We start from the raw sequence: 19,101 nt of genomic DNA on the forward strand, positions 1-19,101 counted from the left end.
ACATGTTATACGTCAACGAGGGTTTGAAAGTTCACTCAAGGAGACAGAGGGGGGAGCCGTTGTCTTCCTAATCATTTACATTTTATGTTACCTTTGAGGCCTGCCTGGCTTAATAGTCATATTCCTGAATTACTTTGAATGAGAAAAATACTTCTACTTGTACTTATACTGTGTACATTTTTATTTACAACAGATTTGAACGGTCTTTGTTTGTCTGTGGGCTAATGTTTTAGGGACACGGGTATGAGGGAGTTTTGGGTAGGGGAAAAAAATAAGGAAAAGAAGCGTCTTTTCTGTGGCACACCCACCCTGTAGCGGTCGTTCAGTGACTTCTATCAGACCGAGAAATCAACTGTTGCACACGAAAGGCAAGCTTACTTAATTCCCTATAGCCAGGGCCAAGGATAGGGTAACTAATCAGGAATTTCCCTCTGCCACTCCTGGAAATGAGGGCGACGAAAAAGCAAACGCGCGACGATTCATTTTTACGCCTCCCGTTTCCGCTCAGAAAATGAAGGTCTACAATATACCTATGTGTGTTCAAATGTACAGTCTTTTCCAATGAACCACTGGATGCCTACCTATCTTGAAAAAAGTTGCACGAGGACGGGCGCCAGTTTCCATCGTTCTAACACCAGCAAAGCTATTAATGGATAGTTTTTAAGGATTTAGTTTTTAATCCATTGCTGCGTTTACAAATGGTTGGAGTACTATTCCAGTGGTGGAGTCGCTTGCTGAAGTGGAAACGAAGCAACGAGTAAAACTTTGGGGATTTATAACTTTTGTGCGCCCTCTTCTCTGTGGATTGGTGTTGCTACACCCTCTCGCACTAATCGTTCATGGCGTAGACGGTCGTCATATCTTCTTCTGTTTCCGAAGAACTTGGATAATACTTTCTGAGGAGTAAAACTCAAATGAGAGTTTTTCTGGCGTGTGTGGTTGTAGCTTTCACACCAAGAAAGACAGAGGGTCGCAAAAAGATCAGTTTAAAGTTTATGTTTCTAACTGGAAGGAATGGTTGACAAAAAAGGCGCATGGAAGGATGCTGTTTCTTGTACAATGGAACTGAAAAGTATTTTTACAGTTGCCGTGGTGTTGTGTTTGTTCATTTCCCCGACTTTCAGCCAAGAACTCCATCCTAAGGGTAGGAATGTATGCAAATCGCCAGGGTAAGTGTAACCAACGTAAAGCAATGCTTGGAATAACGGTTTCGAGTTGGGGAAGTAGCCTATTCACGGATGCTTCTGTTTTCTTTTTATCGCACTTCTTAAACTCTTCCCTGAAAGTTATCGACTTTTATTTGCTATGTTAAGCAAAGAAAAACAATAGGTTTGATGAAAATATACCAGAGTGTTATGCAATGACCTTTTAACGTTTACAATTTCTTATTTTGTAAACAATTTACACCTCAAACGCTGTGGTTCATGGGTAAAAGTGATCCTAAGAAAATACTTTATAAGCAAGCTCTATCTTGCAGCATGTTGCTGCAAGATAGAGCTTATTTACATACTGGAAATGTGTTGAGCAGCCACCCAGATGTTCACATCTGGAAATTAGCCCGTGTCAATCCTCTAGGGGGCGCCATAATTGCAGGCCACTGCCTGAAGTCGTGGCACAGGTCGTCGACGACTATTTAGAATAAATAAAATATTTAGTTTTCTGCTTTCTGCTGCCGTGTGTTGGGTTATTTGGGATGTTGTTAGACTCAAGCTAGACCCTGTCATGTGTTTAAATAGGTTTGCGCTTATTACTGTAAAATTGAGGGTCATCACTGTGAGCTTTGGCAGGTCTCTCGCTCTTCGAGTGTGTGTTTGTGTCTGTGTGTGTGTGTGTGTGTGTGAGAGAGAGAGAGAGAGAGAAAGAGAGAGGGTGGTAAAACCATGGCCAAGAAGTCCAGAAAGTTGGTCAAGAATGTGGTCAAGAAACTCAGGGACTTGGCTTGGATGTGGAAGGTGAAAACAGGAGTAAATTATGTAACTCGATGACAGGTAGGCTAGGGCACAGTTTATATGCTCTGAGATTTGATAAAAGCCGTGTAATTCAATCACATGACTTTGGAGGCCACACTATTGTGTTATGTAAACAGGACTTTTTGAGTGCTGTTGGACACTATCCATGTTTAACCAAGTAGTGTAATGATAACAAACCTAAAGAGTGTTGTAAACAGGTAATATGAAGAATATTGACCGTATTAATAAGGCAATTATATCACATTTAGATTTCATGCTATGGACCCAATCTGAACACAATTGTAAATAGACCTCTCAAACTGTTTATGAGGAGATAAATAACGGCTCAGCTATCACTGTAGTGTCAGCAGTTCCAGTCTGAGGCCATGTCAAGCCTGGAGATGGAGAGAAAAAAAAACATGGCGCCACCCACTATGATCTTAATCCACAACAGGAAATAGCTCACTATCAATTTAAATCTCCCTGACTCCATTCTCCATTTGTGAGGCTTCATTTCTACATCGACCCAGTTCATTCAGTGAAGGGCATGACAGGAAAGTCTCCAAATATTTATCGTACTTATACAGAATCTCTTTTCACAACTACAGTCATAAAAATAGTCCTGTTTCGCAAGGTCACACATATGTACTGTTGAATGATTTTGAATGGCTACTCTATTTTTTTTCCTGCCATGCATTATTCATTCCACAATAAAGCGGTGCCTTTTTTTTTATCGCAGCTGTAGCATCCAGGCCTTGGAATTGAAAAGTTATATGCAGAGCTTGGAATTGAAAAGTTATTTTCAAACCATCTTTTTTCAGCCCTTTTGTAAACACACAACATTTTGACAGCTTCAGCTTTTTACATTTTTTGTAAAAACAAGTTTACGCTGCACACATGGATGTGTGTACACACACACAAAAAAAAACATTCACCAATGACAAGGGGTGTTAACGCCCACAGCGTTTCTGTTCTACACTAACATACAGTAAGCCCATCTGTTTGAGACCTCAAACAACAAAAACAAAGACATAATGAAGTCACATCACAAGACTGTGTATGAATTATTACTGCCTTTTCACCATGAAGACGTGCAAAGTGCTTACAATGGGAAGGTTGTGTGTTTGAATCCAAGGGAAAACCAACACTGATAAAAAGGGATCTTACCTCTCCCTTAGGCTACCTTTTTTGAACACTAATTAATTGGATGCTGACAATAAATCAGTGATATTAGTAGAACTAGGCCTTGTGACGTTGGAGTAGTGGGTTTTATTGAAGCAGAGAAATCAAGGCTTTGGTTGTGTACACCCCTGGTTAGAGAAGGGGGGGGGGGTTGCAACCAGAGGAAAGCAAACAGTTTTGAAGGGGGTGGGTGGGGGGTTGGCTGAAGGCTGGGGCTTCACTCCAAAGGAAGCAGTAGTGTGGAGAGGGAGCTGGCAGAGGTCACATCCTTCAGAGGAGAGGGAGGGGGCATGTGAACTCTACAGTGTATCGCCATAGTAAGTGTGTATTCCCATGAGAGAAAAAAGTCATGCAGCCTGGGCTTTGTCAGAAGGCCCAGACATGCCGTCTCCCACTAACACTCAGTCTGAGGAGTGCTAATCACATCCCAACCCAGGCCTCCCCTCCAGCAGTCACTTCATTCCACACATAGATGTGTGGTGTTCCATGACCTCCATGGGTTAATGTTTCAAAGGGCTTCCATTGGTTTAACGTGGAGACATGTGTTATTGTTTGTGTGTGTGGTGTTTATGTATTCAATGATTCAGTGCTGGAAGATGCACTTGTAAAGCATCTGTGATATGCAAGCTTGAAGAAACGTCGCAGATGGCAAGCAGACGTCCCGAATATGTGCTGTAAGCCGCACAAACCGACACAAGTGCAGAGATCAAACAAGGGAGTGGGCTGGGAGCGATATAAGCTCGCAGGCGACGACGCGGCTCTGCTTGCATCTACTCCCCTCTCCTCCTGTAACTGATCTTCTATTCTCTTATCCAGGTCATCCGACTCTGTGTGCTGCGGTGGATGGGCCCAGGCGGGAGAGGAATGCATCATACGTATGTATCTGTCTTTTTGTTGACTAGGCCATGTCTCGATGCTTTTGAAGTTGCATGGTGTTGACCCCACCGACTTGTTTGGTTCCATATGTTTGCCCCTCAGCTCTCTGTGAGGGCAACTTCACTTGTAAGGAGAACGAGGTGTGCGTCAGGCCCAACGAGTGCCGCTGTCGACATGGATACTTCGGAGCCAGCTGCGATACTAGTAAGTAAACACTTTCTGAACCTTCGCATAAACTCTCTGGCAGATAGCATCAATGATGATGAATTATTGAGATTCACTAACACACACATATCCACGCATGCGTCTGTCATGCTGGCATATGCCAGAACACAAGAGAGATAAAAAGTGCTTGGATGTGTTTAAAAAGCAAATAATGTGGTGCAGAATCTGCAGATAGACAGATGTGCCTCTTCTGAGATATGATGAGTGATCTCTGGTCACCGCATAACCACTGCTTGCCTTTGTTACAATGGTGGGTGTGACAGCTGGCCTAGAAAGAAAAACATGTGTTGTGTGTGTTTTTTTTTTTTTTTCTCGTCAGAGTGCCCAACCCAATTTTGGGGTCCGGACTGCAAAGGAAAATGCAATTGTTACCCCAATGGGAAGTGTGATGATGTGACAGGCCAATGCACATGCAACCCCAACCGCTGGGGGTCCAACTGCGAGAAGGCCTGCGCCTGCCAGAAGGGCAAGTGTGACCAGGAGACGGGCAAGTGCACGTGCCAATCGGGCTTCTGGGGGCCACAGTGCGCCAACAACTGCTACTGCCACATCAACTCGGTGTGCGACCAGGCCAACGGGCGCTGCATCTGCCAGCTGGGCTGGTACGGACGCAGCTGCAACAGCCAGTGTGCCTGCAACGGCAGCCCGTGCGAGCAGTTCACAGGCCGGTGTCTATGCCGGGAGCGGCTTTGGGGGCAGCACTGCGAGCGCTACTGCCAGTGCGTGCACGGCAAGTGCAACCAGGCCGACGGCTCGTGCACCTGCAAGCCGGGCTACCGGGGCAAGTTCTGCCGTGAGCCGTGCCCAGCCGGGTTCTATGGACAGAACTGCAGGAACAGGTGAGAGAAAGAACTAGAGAAACATGTTTTTGAAACTTGCCTACTCAGTTCAACTCAGGACAGATATTTCACTTCAAAATCAATGCATGTCTTCCTTCTGAGGCTGTAGATCAGAGTGTGTGGTTTTAGATTATATATTGTATATAAATTCCTATTCTGCAACACCTACTGTACATCACATCAGTATTAAGCCACCGAGAACTAATGAATTCATGTCGTGTACACAATTTTTTGTTTTTGTCTTGTTGTGGTGTCATGTGATGGAGAAAACATGTGCCAACAGAGGAGTGTACTTCCTTCCTTACACTGACACCAATATGGCTGCTTCCTCAGGTGTGGCCACTGCAAAGGGCAGCAGCCCTGTAAGGTGACTGAGGGTCGCTGCATCACCTGCGAGCGGGGTTGGAATGGCACCAAGTGTGACCAGACGTGCGCCCCCGGCTATTTCGGGGAGAACTGCAAGGACGAGTGCCCGCCCTGCAAAGATGGGCACTTTTGCAGCCGCATCGATGGCAAATGCTCTCACTGCAATCCCGGCTGGATCGGAGATCGGTATAACTCCTTGTTATTATCACTGTTACAATCTACAATGACTTCTATGCTCAGTTAGAATGACAATACTAATGCATCAATCAAATGAGACAATCAGGAATTATTTTTTACAAGTCATGTACAGTATGTGTACAGATAGTGCCACAATGCCTGTTTACAAGTTGCCTTTGTGAACTCCCTCTCTTGTAGCTGTGAGCTGCGCTGCCCCAACGGTACCTATGGGGACAGATGTGAGAATGACTGCAGCCACTGTTTTAACGGGGAGTGTCACTTTGCGACCGGAGAGTGCCTGTGTGATCCAGGCTTTCATGGGACTTAGTGAGTTGTCATTATTCCCTTTTAACGAGTGTGTGGTGTTCGGGTCAAAATTACCCGTTTTTAATTTTCACTAAAAGAAAAAACTATACAAGAAAAAAAAACATACATACACACAATAAATACACACAAAAAACACATACACACAAGGACACACACAGAGACACACACATAATCTCACTCACTCATTTACATACATGCTACAGTTTTTCAATCCAAGCTCAAAAAGTTTCTGCTTTCCTGCAGTCTTTACCTTCTGTAGTGTAGGATCCTGCACAATGGTATGTGTATAGGCTCTTCAATTACAGTCCTTCACCAGCAACATAAGCTAGCTTATAAAATCCTAGTGGTATTTTGCACTTGGATGTCAAATCACCCAGACTGGCCCATGCCCAATGTTTTTTGGTGGCAAATGAATAGCAGGAACATGGTTACTTTCCTAAACAACTGGGCCAAACCAAACCAGTTCATTAAGTAGAGGTATTCTAATGTCCTGCGGATGTCCTTCATTGGCATTTACAATCGACGCATGTGGGTCACCACCAAATGTTCAAACTTTACTGAGCTCTCCCTTCCAACAAACTCCCCCAGCAGTAGTAGTAATAATAGTAAGAGTAGTAATCAGGGATGGGCAAAAATAGATTAAAATGTATTTTCAAAAAATATTGATACTGAAATACTAATAAACTACAAAACACACCATGTATCAAAATAAAATACTGTATTTTTAAAAAATCAGACCTATCCACATTGAAACAGGCTCTTTTGGAACGTTTTTTTTTTTCAGTTAATTGAAATGTAAAGTGCAAGCACTTACATCAAAATTTGTGATAGCCATTTATCTAATGCCAGTAATCACATTATTCTTTGTTGTGTTTTAGTTGACTTTGTCTCTGCTGATTTAATAACGGATATCATCTCTTGTCAAAATTGTTGGCTTTTATTTAACTAAAAGCCTCAACTCAAAAAATACAAAAGTTTAATGACTCAGACTTTTGCAGTCTTTTATCTTTTCATCAAAGTAATATTTTTATAATGTTTTCACATCATGCACCTTTCCACATGCAAAGATCAAAGGGTGGAAGAAATTAATATATGCATGGCATTATTCAGTGCCTTTTGAGTGTCTGTCAGCATGCAGCTTGGATTAAAGAGCTGCTAGTTCTTCCTCTTTTACAAAAGATGCATACTCCACATTACCTTTTAACATCTCCATCAGTACGCACATTCATCACTCAAAAGACCCCCTTTGTTCTATGTTTGCAACTCTCCTCAGCTGTAATCTCACCTGTGAGTTTGGCCAGTATGGAGTGAACTGTGCCCAGACCTGTCCATGCCACGACAGAAACTGCAACCCTATGTCTGGAGCCTGCAATTTGCGTAAGGAAAACAGCAATCTTTTACACACTGTTTTTTTGGCCGTAGATGAATGGATTGTGCATTTCGTCACTGCCGTGGAGTCTGCATGCAAAATAGTTTTGATACATTCTTGTGTGTTGTTGCCACGGCCCTAATGGCCCCCCCTCTCTCTCTCTTTGCTGTTTGTTCCATTGTGTCAGAGAATAGGAAGGTAGTGTATCCTGTGCAGAAGGTCAAAACTATTAAGACAGAAACCTCGCCGAACTTCTCCCTTTGCTACAAGCAAAGATGGAAAAGCTTTGGTAGTGGCCTAAAAAAAACGTTCGCTGTTTGAGATGACTAACATCACTTCCTGTTTGGCTCTGCATTACAGCGTGTTGCTTAAGAGTGGAAGACGTAATGGTCATGCAGAAGCAGAGTGGTCAAGCTGCTATGGGAACCATAAACAGAGATAAATACATGACTTATATTCTATAGTGAGAGATGCCAACGGCTTCTCTCCAACCATAATGAGTCACGCAAACAGTACATCTTAATTAAAACGCAACAAATTCAGTTCAAGGGTATTAGAAGGCCTTTTTACATCTAACATGGTGGTTCAGTCACATTGTCCTTCATTGCTAGGCTGGCAGTAGTATTTCTTAATACTTATTTTGTTGGAAATCCCCCCGCCATGTTTCTGAAATACATTTGGCCTGAGAGAGTATGGGGTAGGACAGGACATGGCAAGAGCTGAAGACCAGATACAAGAGGCGGTATGTTGTTACAACAGTTTTCCTCAAAACGCTGACTGAAAATCCTTTTTCTCCACCCAACCATATAATTCCCCACTGTGTCCTAAAAAAACAATTGAGAGCGCTTTCCAAAAAGAAAGGGAAAAAAACAAGAAAAGAAGAATAAAACTCTGTCTAGTGTTTACAAAGTCTGCGAATGGAGAAAACTACAGTTGTTACTGGTGACACACATTGTCTGGAGTGTCTTTGTGTATGTAGGTCACTGTAGCAGACACTAGCCGAGGTTTAACACACGGAGGCCTGATGGCGTTTCCAGACCGGTGTCTTATTTTTACGACTGTGTTTGTTGGCCAGGGGCCTGCATTGGCCCAGTGTGTGTGTGTGTGTGTGTGTGTGTGTGTGTGTGTGTGTGTGTGTGTGTGGTGGGGGCTGCGTGGAGAGAGGCTGTGCAGGAAGGGAAAAGGGATCCTGAGGGGAACAGGATCAGCAGAGGTTTCAGCGCAGCAGCGCTTGTGTCAGGAGGTGGTGATGTCACTGAATCCCCTGACCACCACCACTCCCCCTCACAGACCTCTCCCCCTTTTCTTCATACAGCTGTGGACACAGAGAGCACACTCACGTCCCCAACTCTCTCTCTCACATGGACACACACACATCCTTCCACACACACACACACACACACACACACACACACACACACAGCAAACACTGGCCATTAAATGGGGGGCCAAAGGTCGACCACGCACTATTTAACCTGAGGCGTGTTATTTAGGGGGAATTGTTCCCTTCATTTCCCCCTGCTAGCTCGCTCAGAGACATGCGCTCTGACAATGGCAAACGCAGACACACAATCCTGATGCGAGTGCCATCGCAGCAAAAAACGGCAATCCTTGCTCTTTATTACTAATACAGCAGGCATTAAAAGTCTCCTAAGGTTTTATGTCGGGTCATTAACTCCAGGTGCCGTATATGAGAGAGAGAGCAAAGCGATTGAGGGTTTACCCTCGACATATTTTGCAGGGTACCACAAAACCCAAAGCGTCGGAGGCCAGGAGGGTGTGTTGGCATACGGTTGTGTGTGTGTGTGTGTGTGTGTGTGTGTGTGTGTAACTGGCAGTGTATGGAGGAGATTGGCACACCCCGTGTTATTTTCTTCCTTTTATTCCCTTTATTTTTTCATTTTTTCTCTCTCTCTATCCCAGAGCCCAACCAGCGGATGGGAGTGATTGCGGCCGGGTCGCTGGTCGCCTTCCTCCTGGTGCTCCTCCTCTGCCTGCTCTGCTGCTGCTGTCTCTGCCACAACAAAGGTGACATCAAGTGAGTGACAGACAGGCGACTGGCAGGAAAGCATGGAGGGCAAAGCACTGTTTAGCAGCGATGGAAGGGAAGGGTGTGAATATTATGCCATCCATTTTCTGATTGACTGACAGAGAAGACGTGTCGGATGTTTACCAAACTGAAGGAAAATGCCACACAAATCTGAGAAAAATGGCACACAGAGTCTACGCAGTGTGGGTTTGTGTGTGTGTGTGTGTCTGTGTGTGTGTGTGTGTGTGTGTGTGTGTGTGTGTGTGTGTGTGTGTGAGAGAGAGAGAGAGAGAGACAGGCAGAGACGGAAAGAGAGTATGAGAGCATTGAGTTTCATCGTAATATAATGCACTATGGTTAGCAGTGCAGTCTGTGGCTTATTGCGTAACGCCGAGTCTTTATGCAGGAGTTAAGCTTTTTCTTCTTTTTCTTTTTCTCCAACGCTTCTCTCATTCCCAGCCCAGACCAGGATAATTCCACCAGCAGCAAGAAGGCCAAGCGTCTCCTCTGTGGTCGCTTCAGCCGAATCAGCACCAAGCTGCCGCGAATTCCATTACGTCGACAGAAGCTGCCCAAAGTCGTCGGTATGTCCAAAACTCTCTCTCTCTTTCACACACACACACACACACAGACACACAGACACACACACACACACACACAGGCCCCAGCACAGCTACCCTGTCTGTGTTTATGATGTTTACGGCGAGTGACAGAGTCCAGTGTTTACTTGTCGCCTGCTGAACGTCAGAATGTGTGTACCCGTGCGTTAAATTACAGGCAAACACAGTGGTGGTGTTACGGCAGGCTCCTTAAGAAATAAACCTGAGCCTGTGGATAAAGTTGAGAAGTGTACTGTGGCTACCTAATGTCTATGGCGCTGTGGATAAAGTTGAAAAGTGTACTGTGGCTACCTAATGTCTATGGCGCTTCATCGGAAAAATGTCTATGGCGCTGTGGATAAAGTTGAAAAATGTACTGTGGCTACCTAATGTCTATGGCGCTGTGGATAAAGTTGAGAAGTGTACTGTGGCTACCTAATGTCTATGGCGCTGTGGATAAAGTTGAAAAATGTACTGTGGCTACCTAATGTCTATGGCGCTGTGGATAAAGTTGAAAAATGTACTGTGGCTACCTAATGTCTATGGCGCTGTGGATAAAGTTGAAAAATGTACTGTGGCTACCTAATGTCTATGGCGCTGTGGATAAAGTTGAAAAATGTACTGTGGCTACCTAATGTCTATGGCGCTGTGGATAAAGTTGAGAAGTGTACTGTGGCTACCTAATGTCTATGGCGCTGTGGATAAAGTTGAGAAGTGTACTGTGGCTACCTAATGTCTATGGCGCTGTGGATAAAGTTGAGAAGTGTACTGTGGCTACCTAATGTCTATGGCGCTGTGGATAAAGTTGAAAAGTGTACTGTGGCTACCTAATGTCTATGGCGCTTCATCGGAAAGGCCCGCTCTGGTCGCAGGCCATATTATTATTCTTGGCTCTCACGAATGCCATGTGCTCATACTGCCTCAGTCTTAAACACAGTCCACCAAACCCCCCCACACACACACACACACACACACACACACACACACACACACACACACACGCACACACACACACACACACACACATGCACACACACACACACACACACACACACACACACACACACACACTGCACGCGCACACACACACACACGCACGCACACACGCACGCACACACGCGCACACGCACGCGACGCGACGCACACGCACGCACACGCACGCGCACGCACACACACACACACGCGCGCACGCGACGCACACACACACACACGCACGCACGCACACACACACACACGCACACACACACACACACACACACACACACACACACGCACACACACACACACACACACACACACACACACACACACACACACACACACACACCTCGGTCGCCCTTCTCCTTCCCTCTCTTTTCCTCGTTTTTTTTTTTTCTTTCTCTCTCCACCCTCCCAGCTCTTATTAAACCACCGCTGGACCGGGGGGTAGAGTGCTGAGAGATCCTTTATCAAAGGCTACACTGTGTCTGGGGCCTAGTGCTCCTGCTCTCTAAGGAGGCTGTGTGGCTCATGCCTGCCAGATCCCCTCTTTAGTACGAGGGGGTAGGCAGCAGAGTCACATTTGTCACATACACAGCCTGTCTGAACCAGTTTGTTAAATACATCTGCAATGCCAAAAAACTGGTGTGAAAAAAGAATGTTTAATCAGCAAATGTCAGAACAAGGTGTTTCGCACACTTTTAGATCTTAAGATAGCGGGGGACTCATATAAGCACACCATATTTTAACTCTCTCGGATCTTGACAGCAGGGGAAGCATAATGTCCCTATAATTCATTCAGTTCTTGATGGCGTAGTGCAAGCTCTGCTACAGTCATATTGGTCTTGGCTGATTTGCTCTCGAAAGCGCCGAATCTGGACAGAAACGCCTAGTGGGGTTGTGCCGGTCTAATCCTTCCCAGAGCCTACAACTAGTTTTATTGGCACCACACCCTCCAAGAAATTACATGATTTTTTTTAACGAGACCATTGTGCATCTCTGAATATTTTTGTTATGTTGCAGTTATTGTGCAGTGTATGGTTAGGGAGTGCTTAAGTATAGGGAGGTCTGTGTTTTTTCACAATGTTGAAGCATGGGCCCCTTCTGTGAAAAGATGTCCTTGGCATGGCAGTGCAGAAAAGAATCTGAATTGCAGTGCTTTTTGTTGCCTTAATAAAATGCTTACGGTTACAAAAGCCGTGGAGTAAAAAGCAAATAAGCTTCACGTTGGGGTAATAAAAAACGAGAGAGACACATTTTTGTAAGGGGGTCAAACAGTCAGCCTCAGAGACAAACAATCTCTTACATCCGCGTGTCACAAAGCAAGACATCCCATAACGTCAGCATGGCCCTGATGCCAAATCGGGCACGATCCCATGACACAGAGCTCGATGGACGCATGTCTCAGGCCCTAAACAAGCGTGCTGGAGAACAAATGGGAGAAATGGGTGTTGAAATTTGCCACATGCAATGTCTAGTCCCTGGAAAAGTTTTTGACTGAATAGTAGTAGTCTCTCTCCCTCCCTCCCTCCCTCTTTCTCTCTCCCTCTCTCTCACACACTTACTCTGCCCCCCTACACCCTCCACACACACCCCCATTTCCTGTTCAGAGCATGCTGCGTGGCGTGTCTCATTGGCCACCCGCTGCCTTGAGGTCCAGCACTCCTCTGCTGTGTAATTCTACTCTCTGAGGGACACCTAAGACCTGTGCATTCCAGAGAAAGAGAGAGAAAGGGGGGTACTTGGGAATAGAATTGAGGAGCACAAAACAGAAGTTAGACCCGAGGTTAGTCCAATGTGGCACTAGTTAGAGCTAGAGAAGACGAGATAGGTGAAAACATTCCCCCTCCCCCACATACACATGGACAAGCATGCATGCAACGCACGCACACACACACATACTTCCACTTTACCCAGGGGTACAGCCTGAGTCTTTATGACTCATAGCGTTTTGGAAAATCAACTCATGGATCTTATCCTCGTTTGAAACAAGATGACTCACATTGTCTTAAAGTTAGTCAATGTTTTCCTGTGTAATTAGTTTTCCATCTGCACCAAAATAGCTGAGCCCATGCAAACTTTGTCCAGATGCATCCTCACATTGGGACAGGCTTTTAATTGTGACTCTGAAAGGCTCTGGTTCGCCTTGGGCCATTTAAAATCCTCTCGACTAAACCTCATGCCCTCCCCTCCTCCATCTGATAAAAAAAGTTTGAGGGGACCGGGGACCACCTGCTGTCCCAAGCAGCTGGGTAGGGCGTGGGGGCATTTGACTGTAGTTTTGTTGCGTCAAATATGTGCCTTTGTCTATAGGCCACTGTGAGGGGTTGGGCTCTCGTTGGCGTCCGAGTCACGCTCCTCTCCCAATGCCCTGTCTGGATCCCCTTTCTGGGGCACCAGTTGTCTGGTCCTCTTACCCACAAAGGAACAAAGACCCTGACTGTGCTCTTTGCCTCTTTTTGTGCCATGATTGCTGTTTACTAAAGATGGGTCACTGTAATTCAAATGTTAGCATTTATGTTGTCAATAAGAACAAATAAAACAAAGATTTATAGCTTCTTGGTAATTTAATAATGATGTGACTGAAGACATATCATCGTACTAATGGAAGAATCATTGAATGTCGTCAATAATTCTCTTTCCCTCAGTGGGTTGAACACACAATAAGACAAGAACAGTCTTTGTCACAGTCGGTCCTTTGTAGATTCTCCCTTAGGAGAGCATGTTCCAGTTCAATTACAGGGAAAGTCGGCCTCCTTTGGCACGTTTTTTCGGAGAGCGGAACGGCTGGAGTCACGCGCAATAACGCTGCGAAGCAGCTGATGTCAAAAGTATCCCCCATTTTTTTTCCTTTCCTGCTCTCTCGGCGGGGATTTAGATGTGCCTGAACCACAGGCATCCCACAGACGTCCCCATTCTGTAGGTCAGCAGAAAGCCCTAACATTAAGTATGAGGGAAGAGCTTTCAACTGGACAAAAAAAGCTCTGACCTACATTAGGCAGAGAGAGAGAGAGAGAGAGAGAGCACTCTGCAGTCTCCTGGGAAGCACATCCCACAGCTCTAAGCCCTCGGCTCACACTCTAACGATGACACCTTGATTACAGACCGGCTTCACTCCACTAAAGCGAGTTGTCACAGTCACTCGACGGCTGCGGCCTAAACTGTTATCATCGGTGTGTAAAAGGTCATGTTTGAAGGAGGTATTGTTTCACCAAGAATGTAGTCACTCCTCTTTGGGCTTACTATTTGGGTCTGACCCCTTGCTCCTGGGTTTGTTTTCTTTTCCTCCTTTTGCGTCAACCAGTAGCCCACCATGATCCTGAGAACACCTTCAACTGCAGCTTCATCGAGCCCCCCTCGGAGGTTGAGCCTCACTCCCCCTCCTGGTCCGACCAGGAATCCTTCTCGTCCTTCGAGACCAGCGAGGACGGTCCCGTGTACTGCATACCCCACGAAGGTGAGTCCCAGTGGGAAAGCTCGGTGCACAGAGATAACACTTTTTGCTTATTGGGATCGGTGCCCTGACCAAGCTATCGGGGCCATCAGGACGGGCGGGTTGAAGTTTCGGAGCAATTATGGCATGACCTACTTTGAGGGATAGCATCGTAGAGGCTGATAGAGCTTATGATAGGCCTTGGCCTCAAGCTCTTTGCCCTTTGTGTGCTTCAGTATACAAACAGGAAACGGCAAGGATGGTAAAGTCAGCACGTGGCACAGGGCCAAGGCATGAGTCACTGAGTAAATTATAGGAGGGGGGGAGGGGGGTAGACGTGTGTTTTCTGAGGAGTCCCTCCTTTTTCTCTCTTGTTTTTTTTTGGCTTTCTTTCTTCTTTTTTCCATTTTCATTCTGCCTCTAGCTCCTGTATTTATTTGTCTTCTTCTTGTGCTTGTTGTGACTGTCTGCCTCTTTGTCACTTCTAAGTGAAGCCATTGACTCATGCTCAAGTGAAGCATTTACTCAGCTCCAGTCACAAGAACTAATTGCAGGCGTCTCTGATATTATCCACCATTTCAATCCTAATTAAGCAGAACAAATGACAAATTAATTAAATTCATTTCAGAGGCATCCACTTTTTTTCCGTTATCACCATATTGATAGTCTGACACAGCTGTACATTAATTTACAGAAATTCACATTTAATAGGCCTGCAGTGCTTGAGCAGATTAGTATTATAAATTTCACTCGTTGCTTTTTATGACAAGGCTGCTGAGTTTGCTCTGTGTTTGAAAATTTCTCCTTTAATGGCTGTGTAATTACCTGTTTCTTCACGTGATGTGTTGTTCCTCTCGTTCCACAGAGACCACTGGAGAGACTAACGAGAAATGCAGTCCAGCACCTGTAGCAGAGAGCACAGTGGCGTCCAGCGAGGACGATGCCGGGGAGTACACATCCCTCAAAGAGACCACCCCAGCCAAGCCAGGCGACGGCAGCGAACAGCCACTGCTAAAATCCACGGACAGCGAAGGCTCCACCAGCGGCTCCGAGTCGGCCGCCGGGGCCCTCTATGCCCGCATCGCCCGCCTCTCCAAGCAGTCCAAGGAGGACGAGGACAGCAGTGCCGGGGAGGTCAAAGGGAACGGCAAGCCTCCGTCTCCGGAGAGGATCAAGCCTCGGCCGCCCGATCCCTCCACCAAGCCCAAGGTTTCCTGGATCCACGGCACAGCAGCGGGAACCAACCAACCAGACAAAGGGAAGGGAGAGACCCCGCCCGTGGAGAAGAAGAGAAGCTCCTCAGAGGCCAGCGAGAAACAGAGGAGTCGGGAGAAGTCGGGGAAGACCAAAGACAAGAAGAGCCCGGAGCACAAGGCCACTGAGGGAGGCGACTCTCCCAGCAAGGCCAAACCTCACAAGGGCCGCACGGCGGAGGAGCACAGGGAGCACATCAACGGCGTGGTGCAGAACGCCCTGAAGAAGATCAGCAACTTCCACTCGGAGAAGAAGGCTCCCAAGGAGGAGGTGACCTCCAAGGAGCCGCCCAAGAGCCCCAAAATCATGCATCCGCACATGAACTCGGAGGCCGCCACCCTGCTGGCCGCCCAGCTCAAGGAGAAGACTCAGTCCATCAACCGCAACGAGGGACTGGTGGGGGTCAAGACCAACGGGCTGGCGGCCACACAGGCGCAGCGCGAGAAGCCAACCCCGCCCCAGAAGGCCAAGCGCACAGTCGGTGGGCCCCAGCTGCAGGGCTCCACCAAACCCCTGCTGCCCACTACAGGCAGCCTGCAGAAGATGGTGGGGCCCGTGACGGACACGCCGGAGACGCCGGAGAAACAGCCGAGCATGAACGGCTCAAAGACTGTGGAGGTGGTGGGGGAGTCCACGCCCAAGAGGACCCCCATCAAAAAGCCACCGCGGAAGAAAGGCAAGGAGGGTAACCCCCCCGACGCCGAGATCAAAACCACTCCAAAGACAGCAATCATGCCACCTCAAGTAGTGAAAAACAATTAGTGCTGTTCAGTCTCAACGGTGCTGCTTGCTGAACCCCACGGTTGATATTTTCTCATTAGTGACAAACGACTGTCATAGTGTGTCAAGGAAACTGATACAAAACAAGATTTAAAAAAAAAAAAGGTCCAGGACATATCTGATGCAACAAATTAACTTGAGAATAATCTCGAGTGTAAAGTACTAAGAGGAATGCTTTACCATACAGTATTAATGTGTACATGGGTTTTGAGGTAATGTTATAAGCTTGGTTTTATATTATAAATTCAAGTGTATGCAAACTATAAGCAGTTCATTTAGTATATACTATACTCTCCTATTATACAAGGTATGTTATTGATGGGTGTTCTAATCTGTGTTCGAAGACAGTGGCATAAGTCTTATGTTTTGTTGAGTTCTGCAGTATCCAGTACTTCCAAGGTGGTTTATGCAAAACAAAAAGATTTTGTTTATCGGCTACTGACCTATCCAAAGATTGGTACTGGTTATGCAGACACATTTGACTTGCCCAATCCAGATCCTGATCATATTCAACATATATAGGGTTAAAAATCAGTTTATCTATAGACCATATGTATCTACAACAAGGTTCGGTTAATACTTGGAACTTGGAAAACTTATTTGGCTCCGTGATTACCCATTTTAGTGAGATGAATAGCCTGTGGGGCTTGAGGTTAGCTCTCTGTCATCTCCAAAATGGTAGCTTCACCCATGATTGGCATTTAATTTTCTTTAGTTCAAAGTGCACACTGCAATTTAATTGTGATAAATCATGCTTCAGTGCGGCCCGGCTGAACTTAGCCGGGACCCATCACGATACCACTGTCAAGCTCCCTCGGACCACTTGATGCCTTGCGTAAGGAGATGTGAAAAATAACCTTTCTGTCAAACCCAAACATGCAGCGGTCTGTGCCATGGCGGTGCAATCAACTGAGCCACACTGGAATTCTTGACCATGCAGTTTAACAGTAAAGTGCCTTTAAAAAGTTAAGTCATGCCCTTAAGCGGTATACGGTTTTAGTCAACAGTGGCCTTTCCTCTTCCCGCTGGGACTGAATGTGTCTGTGTCTCTTACGGACAGGTTGAGATGCAGTTACAATGGCAGTTCCAGACTACTTCAGACTCTGGTGGCTATTACTCAACCAAAGGTGGCATACTTTTTTTAAAACTGCATTCCAAAATTACCCTACAGACACAAGACACACTCACAGATACTTGTCTCTGCAAAGATAATAATAGTATTCAGCTTCTTCACTTGAGCCAATGATTCTCAAACGTCTATCTTTCATTGTATCAGCTTATGGAATAATAACACCACAGGTCCATGTAATCACTATCAAAGATCCAACCAAACTGTTCAAATCACAGGTATTGATGTTAATATTGTTCCTATGCAAGAGACCACACCGGAGTTGAATGGTACGCGTGGACCATCTCTCGAATGCCGGCCACATACATGCTTAGACGATGACTGTCTTCTTTGAGCGGTTTCCTGCACACATTGTCTCCCTTCAGTCTGTCATACCATGTAATTATGGAACAACACATCATGTTCAGAGTTATAGGCCTAACAAGCACTTGTGGGTTATTCTAAGACCAGGAATACCCTCTCTATTAAATTGAGGACTAGAATCAAATACTAGAAGAAAACTGGAGGCTTTTTGAGTTTAGATGCAATGTATTTAGGTGTTTTGTACTGTCTTGTGCGTCGTCCGATTGAAACCCTAAGAGTGAGTGTCAGTGTGTACAGACAGCAGTATGACATAAAGACCACGTGCTTATGATGTATGTAAAGGAAAAATTTGTTGTTACTATGGTTGCAACTGTTTTCTATAATGGTACAACTATTTAGTCGTTATAATGGTTATTTTTCTACGTTAAAATATTTTGTAATAATATTTTGTCTATGTCTGTAAGCTGTGCTTATGTGATTTTTTGCTATATCATGTTATTTTTACGTTAAATGAACTGGCTTTCATTTTTCTTTATACCTTTTTGTTTGTTTCCTCGTTTTATATATAAACATCAGGTACAAAAATTGAATATGATTTTACAGTATACTCGAGACTTTTTAGTGGTTGTGAGATATTATTTTTGTCATTTCTCTGTGGAGATTCTTGTTCTTTGGAATATGAACTGCATGAAGCAGATAAATGATTTGTCAATTCATATCCATCTTTTCCACTGGGTTTATTTAAAATTGCCTTTTTCAAATAACTCACTCCGACAAGACCAGTTATACATGATTTTGCACAAATGTCTATGTGAAAACATGCTTTGATTGTAAATGTTTGGAAGACTGATATGAGATTTTGAGGACTGAGATTTTGCTTAAAACAAAAAAGAGAATCTTATATCTAACTGGTCTAGTCATTCATTTTCACCAGTAAACCTGGGTATGTTAACAGAATTAGTTTCCATTTGACAGTGTGTCCTTGTAAATGTGTTGTTCCTCAGTTACTTCAAGAAAATAAAATGAAACTGTAGCAATTGGACACTGTGTTCCTGGTGCAGTTGGCTGCATTGTCATGACTACTGATGCATATAGATCGTCGCCCGCTCATCAAAATTCATGTGATGAGATCCCGTCCACACTGATGGTCAGAGAACGCAGCTCTGCACAGCTCCTTCCCAGCTGACCCCTCTGAGCTGTCATCGATATTTCACTGTTGTTTTGGTTTGGTAATCCTCTCTGCAGCCTATTTGAAACCATTCCTCCACTCTCTCCTGCAATAACCC

The 19,101-nt window shown here is 45.3% G+C and overlaps 1 protein-coding gene across 2 annotated transcripts; it reads left to right on the forward strand.

Moving 5' to 3' along the window:
* The first annotated feature begins 393 nt into the window (after positions 1-393).
* On the forward strand, positions 394-18,857 carry scarf2 (scavenger receptor class F, member 2). Of its 2 annotated transcripts, none has more exons than XM_048244329.1 (11): positions 394-1,169; positions 3,948-4,006; positions 4,110-4,211; positions 4,552-5,071; positions 5,405-5,623; positions 5,813-5,941; positions 7,215-7,318; positions 9,234-9,348; positions 9,799-9,923; positions 14,221-14,373; positions 15,215-18,857. In XM_048244329.1, exons 1-11 carry the CDS (start codon positions 1,015-1,017, stop codon positions 16,363-16,365), a joined length of 2,832 nt encoding a protein of 943 aa, XP_048100286.1. In that variant the 5' UTR covers positions 394-1,014; the 3' UTR covers positions 16,366-18,857. The 2 variants fall into 2 exon arrangements, with proteins under 2 accessions (XP_048100286.1, XP_048100287.1); XM_048244330.1 differs by having other exon boundaries at positions 14,224-14,373.
* Positions 18,858-19,101: the final 244 nt, after the last annotated feature.

The sequence above is a fragment of the Alosa alosa genome, chromosome 5, assembly GCF_017589495.1.
Source record: "Alosa alosa isolate M-15738 ecotype Scorff River chromosome 5, AALO_Geno_1.1, whole genome shotgun sequence".
Taxonomy (NCBI): domain Eukaryota; kingdom Metazoa; phylum Chordata; class Actinopteri; order Clupeiformes; family Clupeidae; genus Alosa; species Alosa alosa.

What these genes read in the sequence shown, in the direction of transcription:
- scarf2 (XM_048244329.1), top strand. Translation starts at nt 1,015, where the DNA reads ATGGTTGACAAAAAAGGCGCATGGAAGGATGCTGTTTCTTGTACAATG. An exon ending in AATGTATGCAAATCGCCAGG is followed by an intron (nt 1,170 to 3,947) that starts GTAAGTGTAACC and finishes TCTCTTATCCAG; the next exon opens with GTCATCCGACTCTGTGTGCT. An exon ending in GAAGCTGCCCAAAGTCGTCG is followed by an intron (nt 9,924 to 14,220) that starts GTATGTCCAAAA and finishes TGCGTCAACCAG; the next exon opens with TAGCCCACCATGATCCTGAG.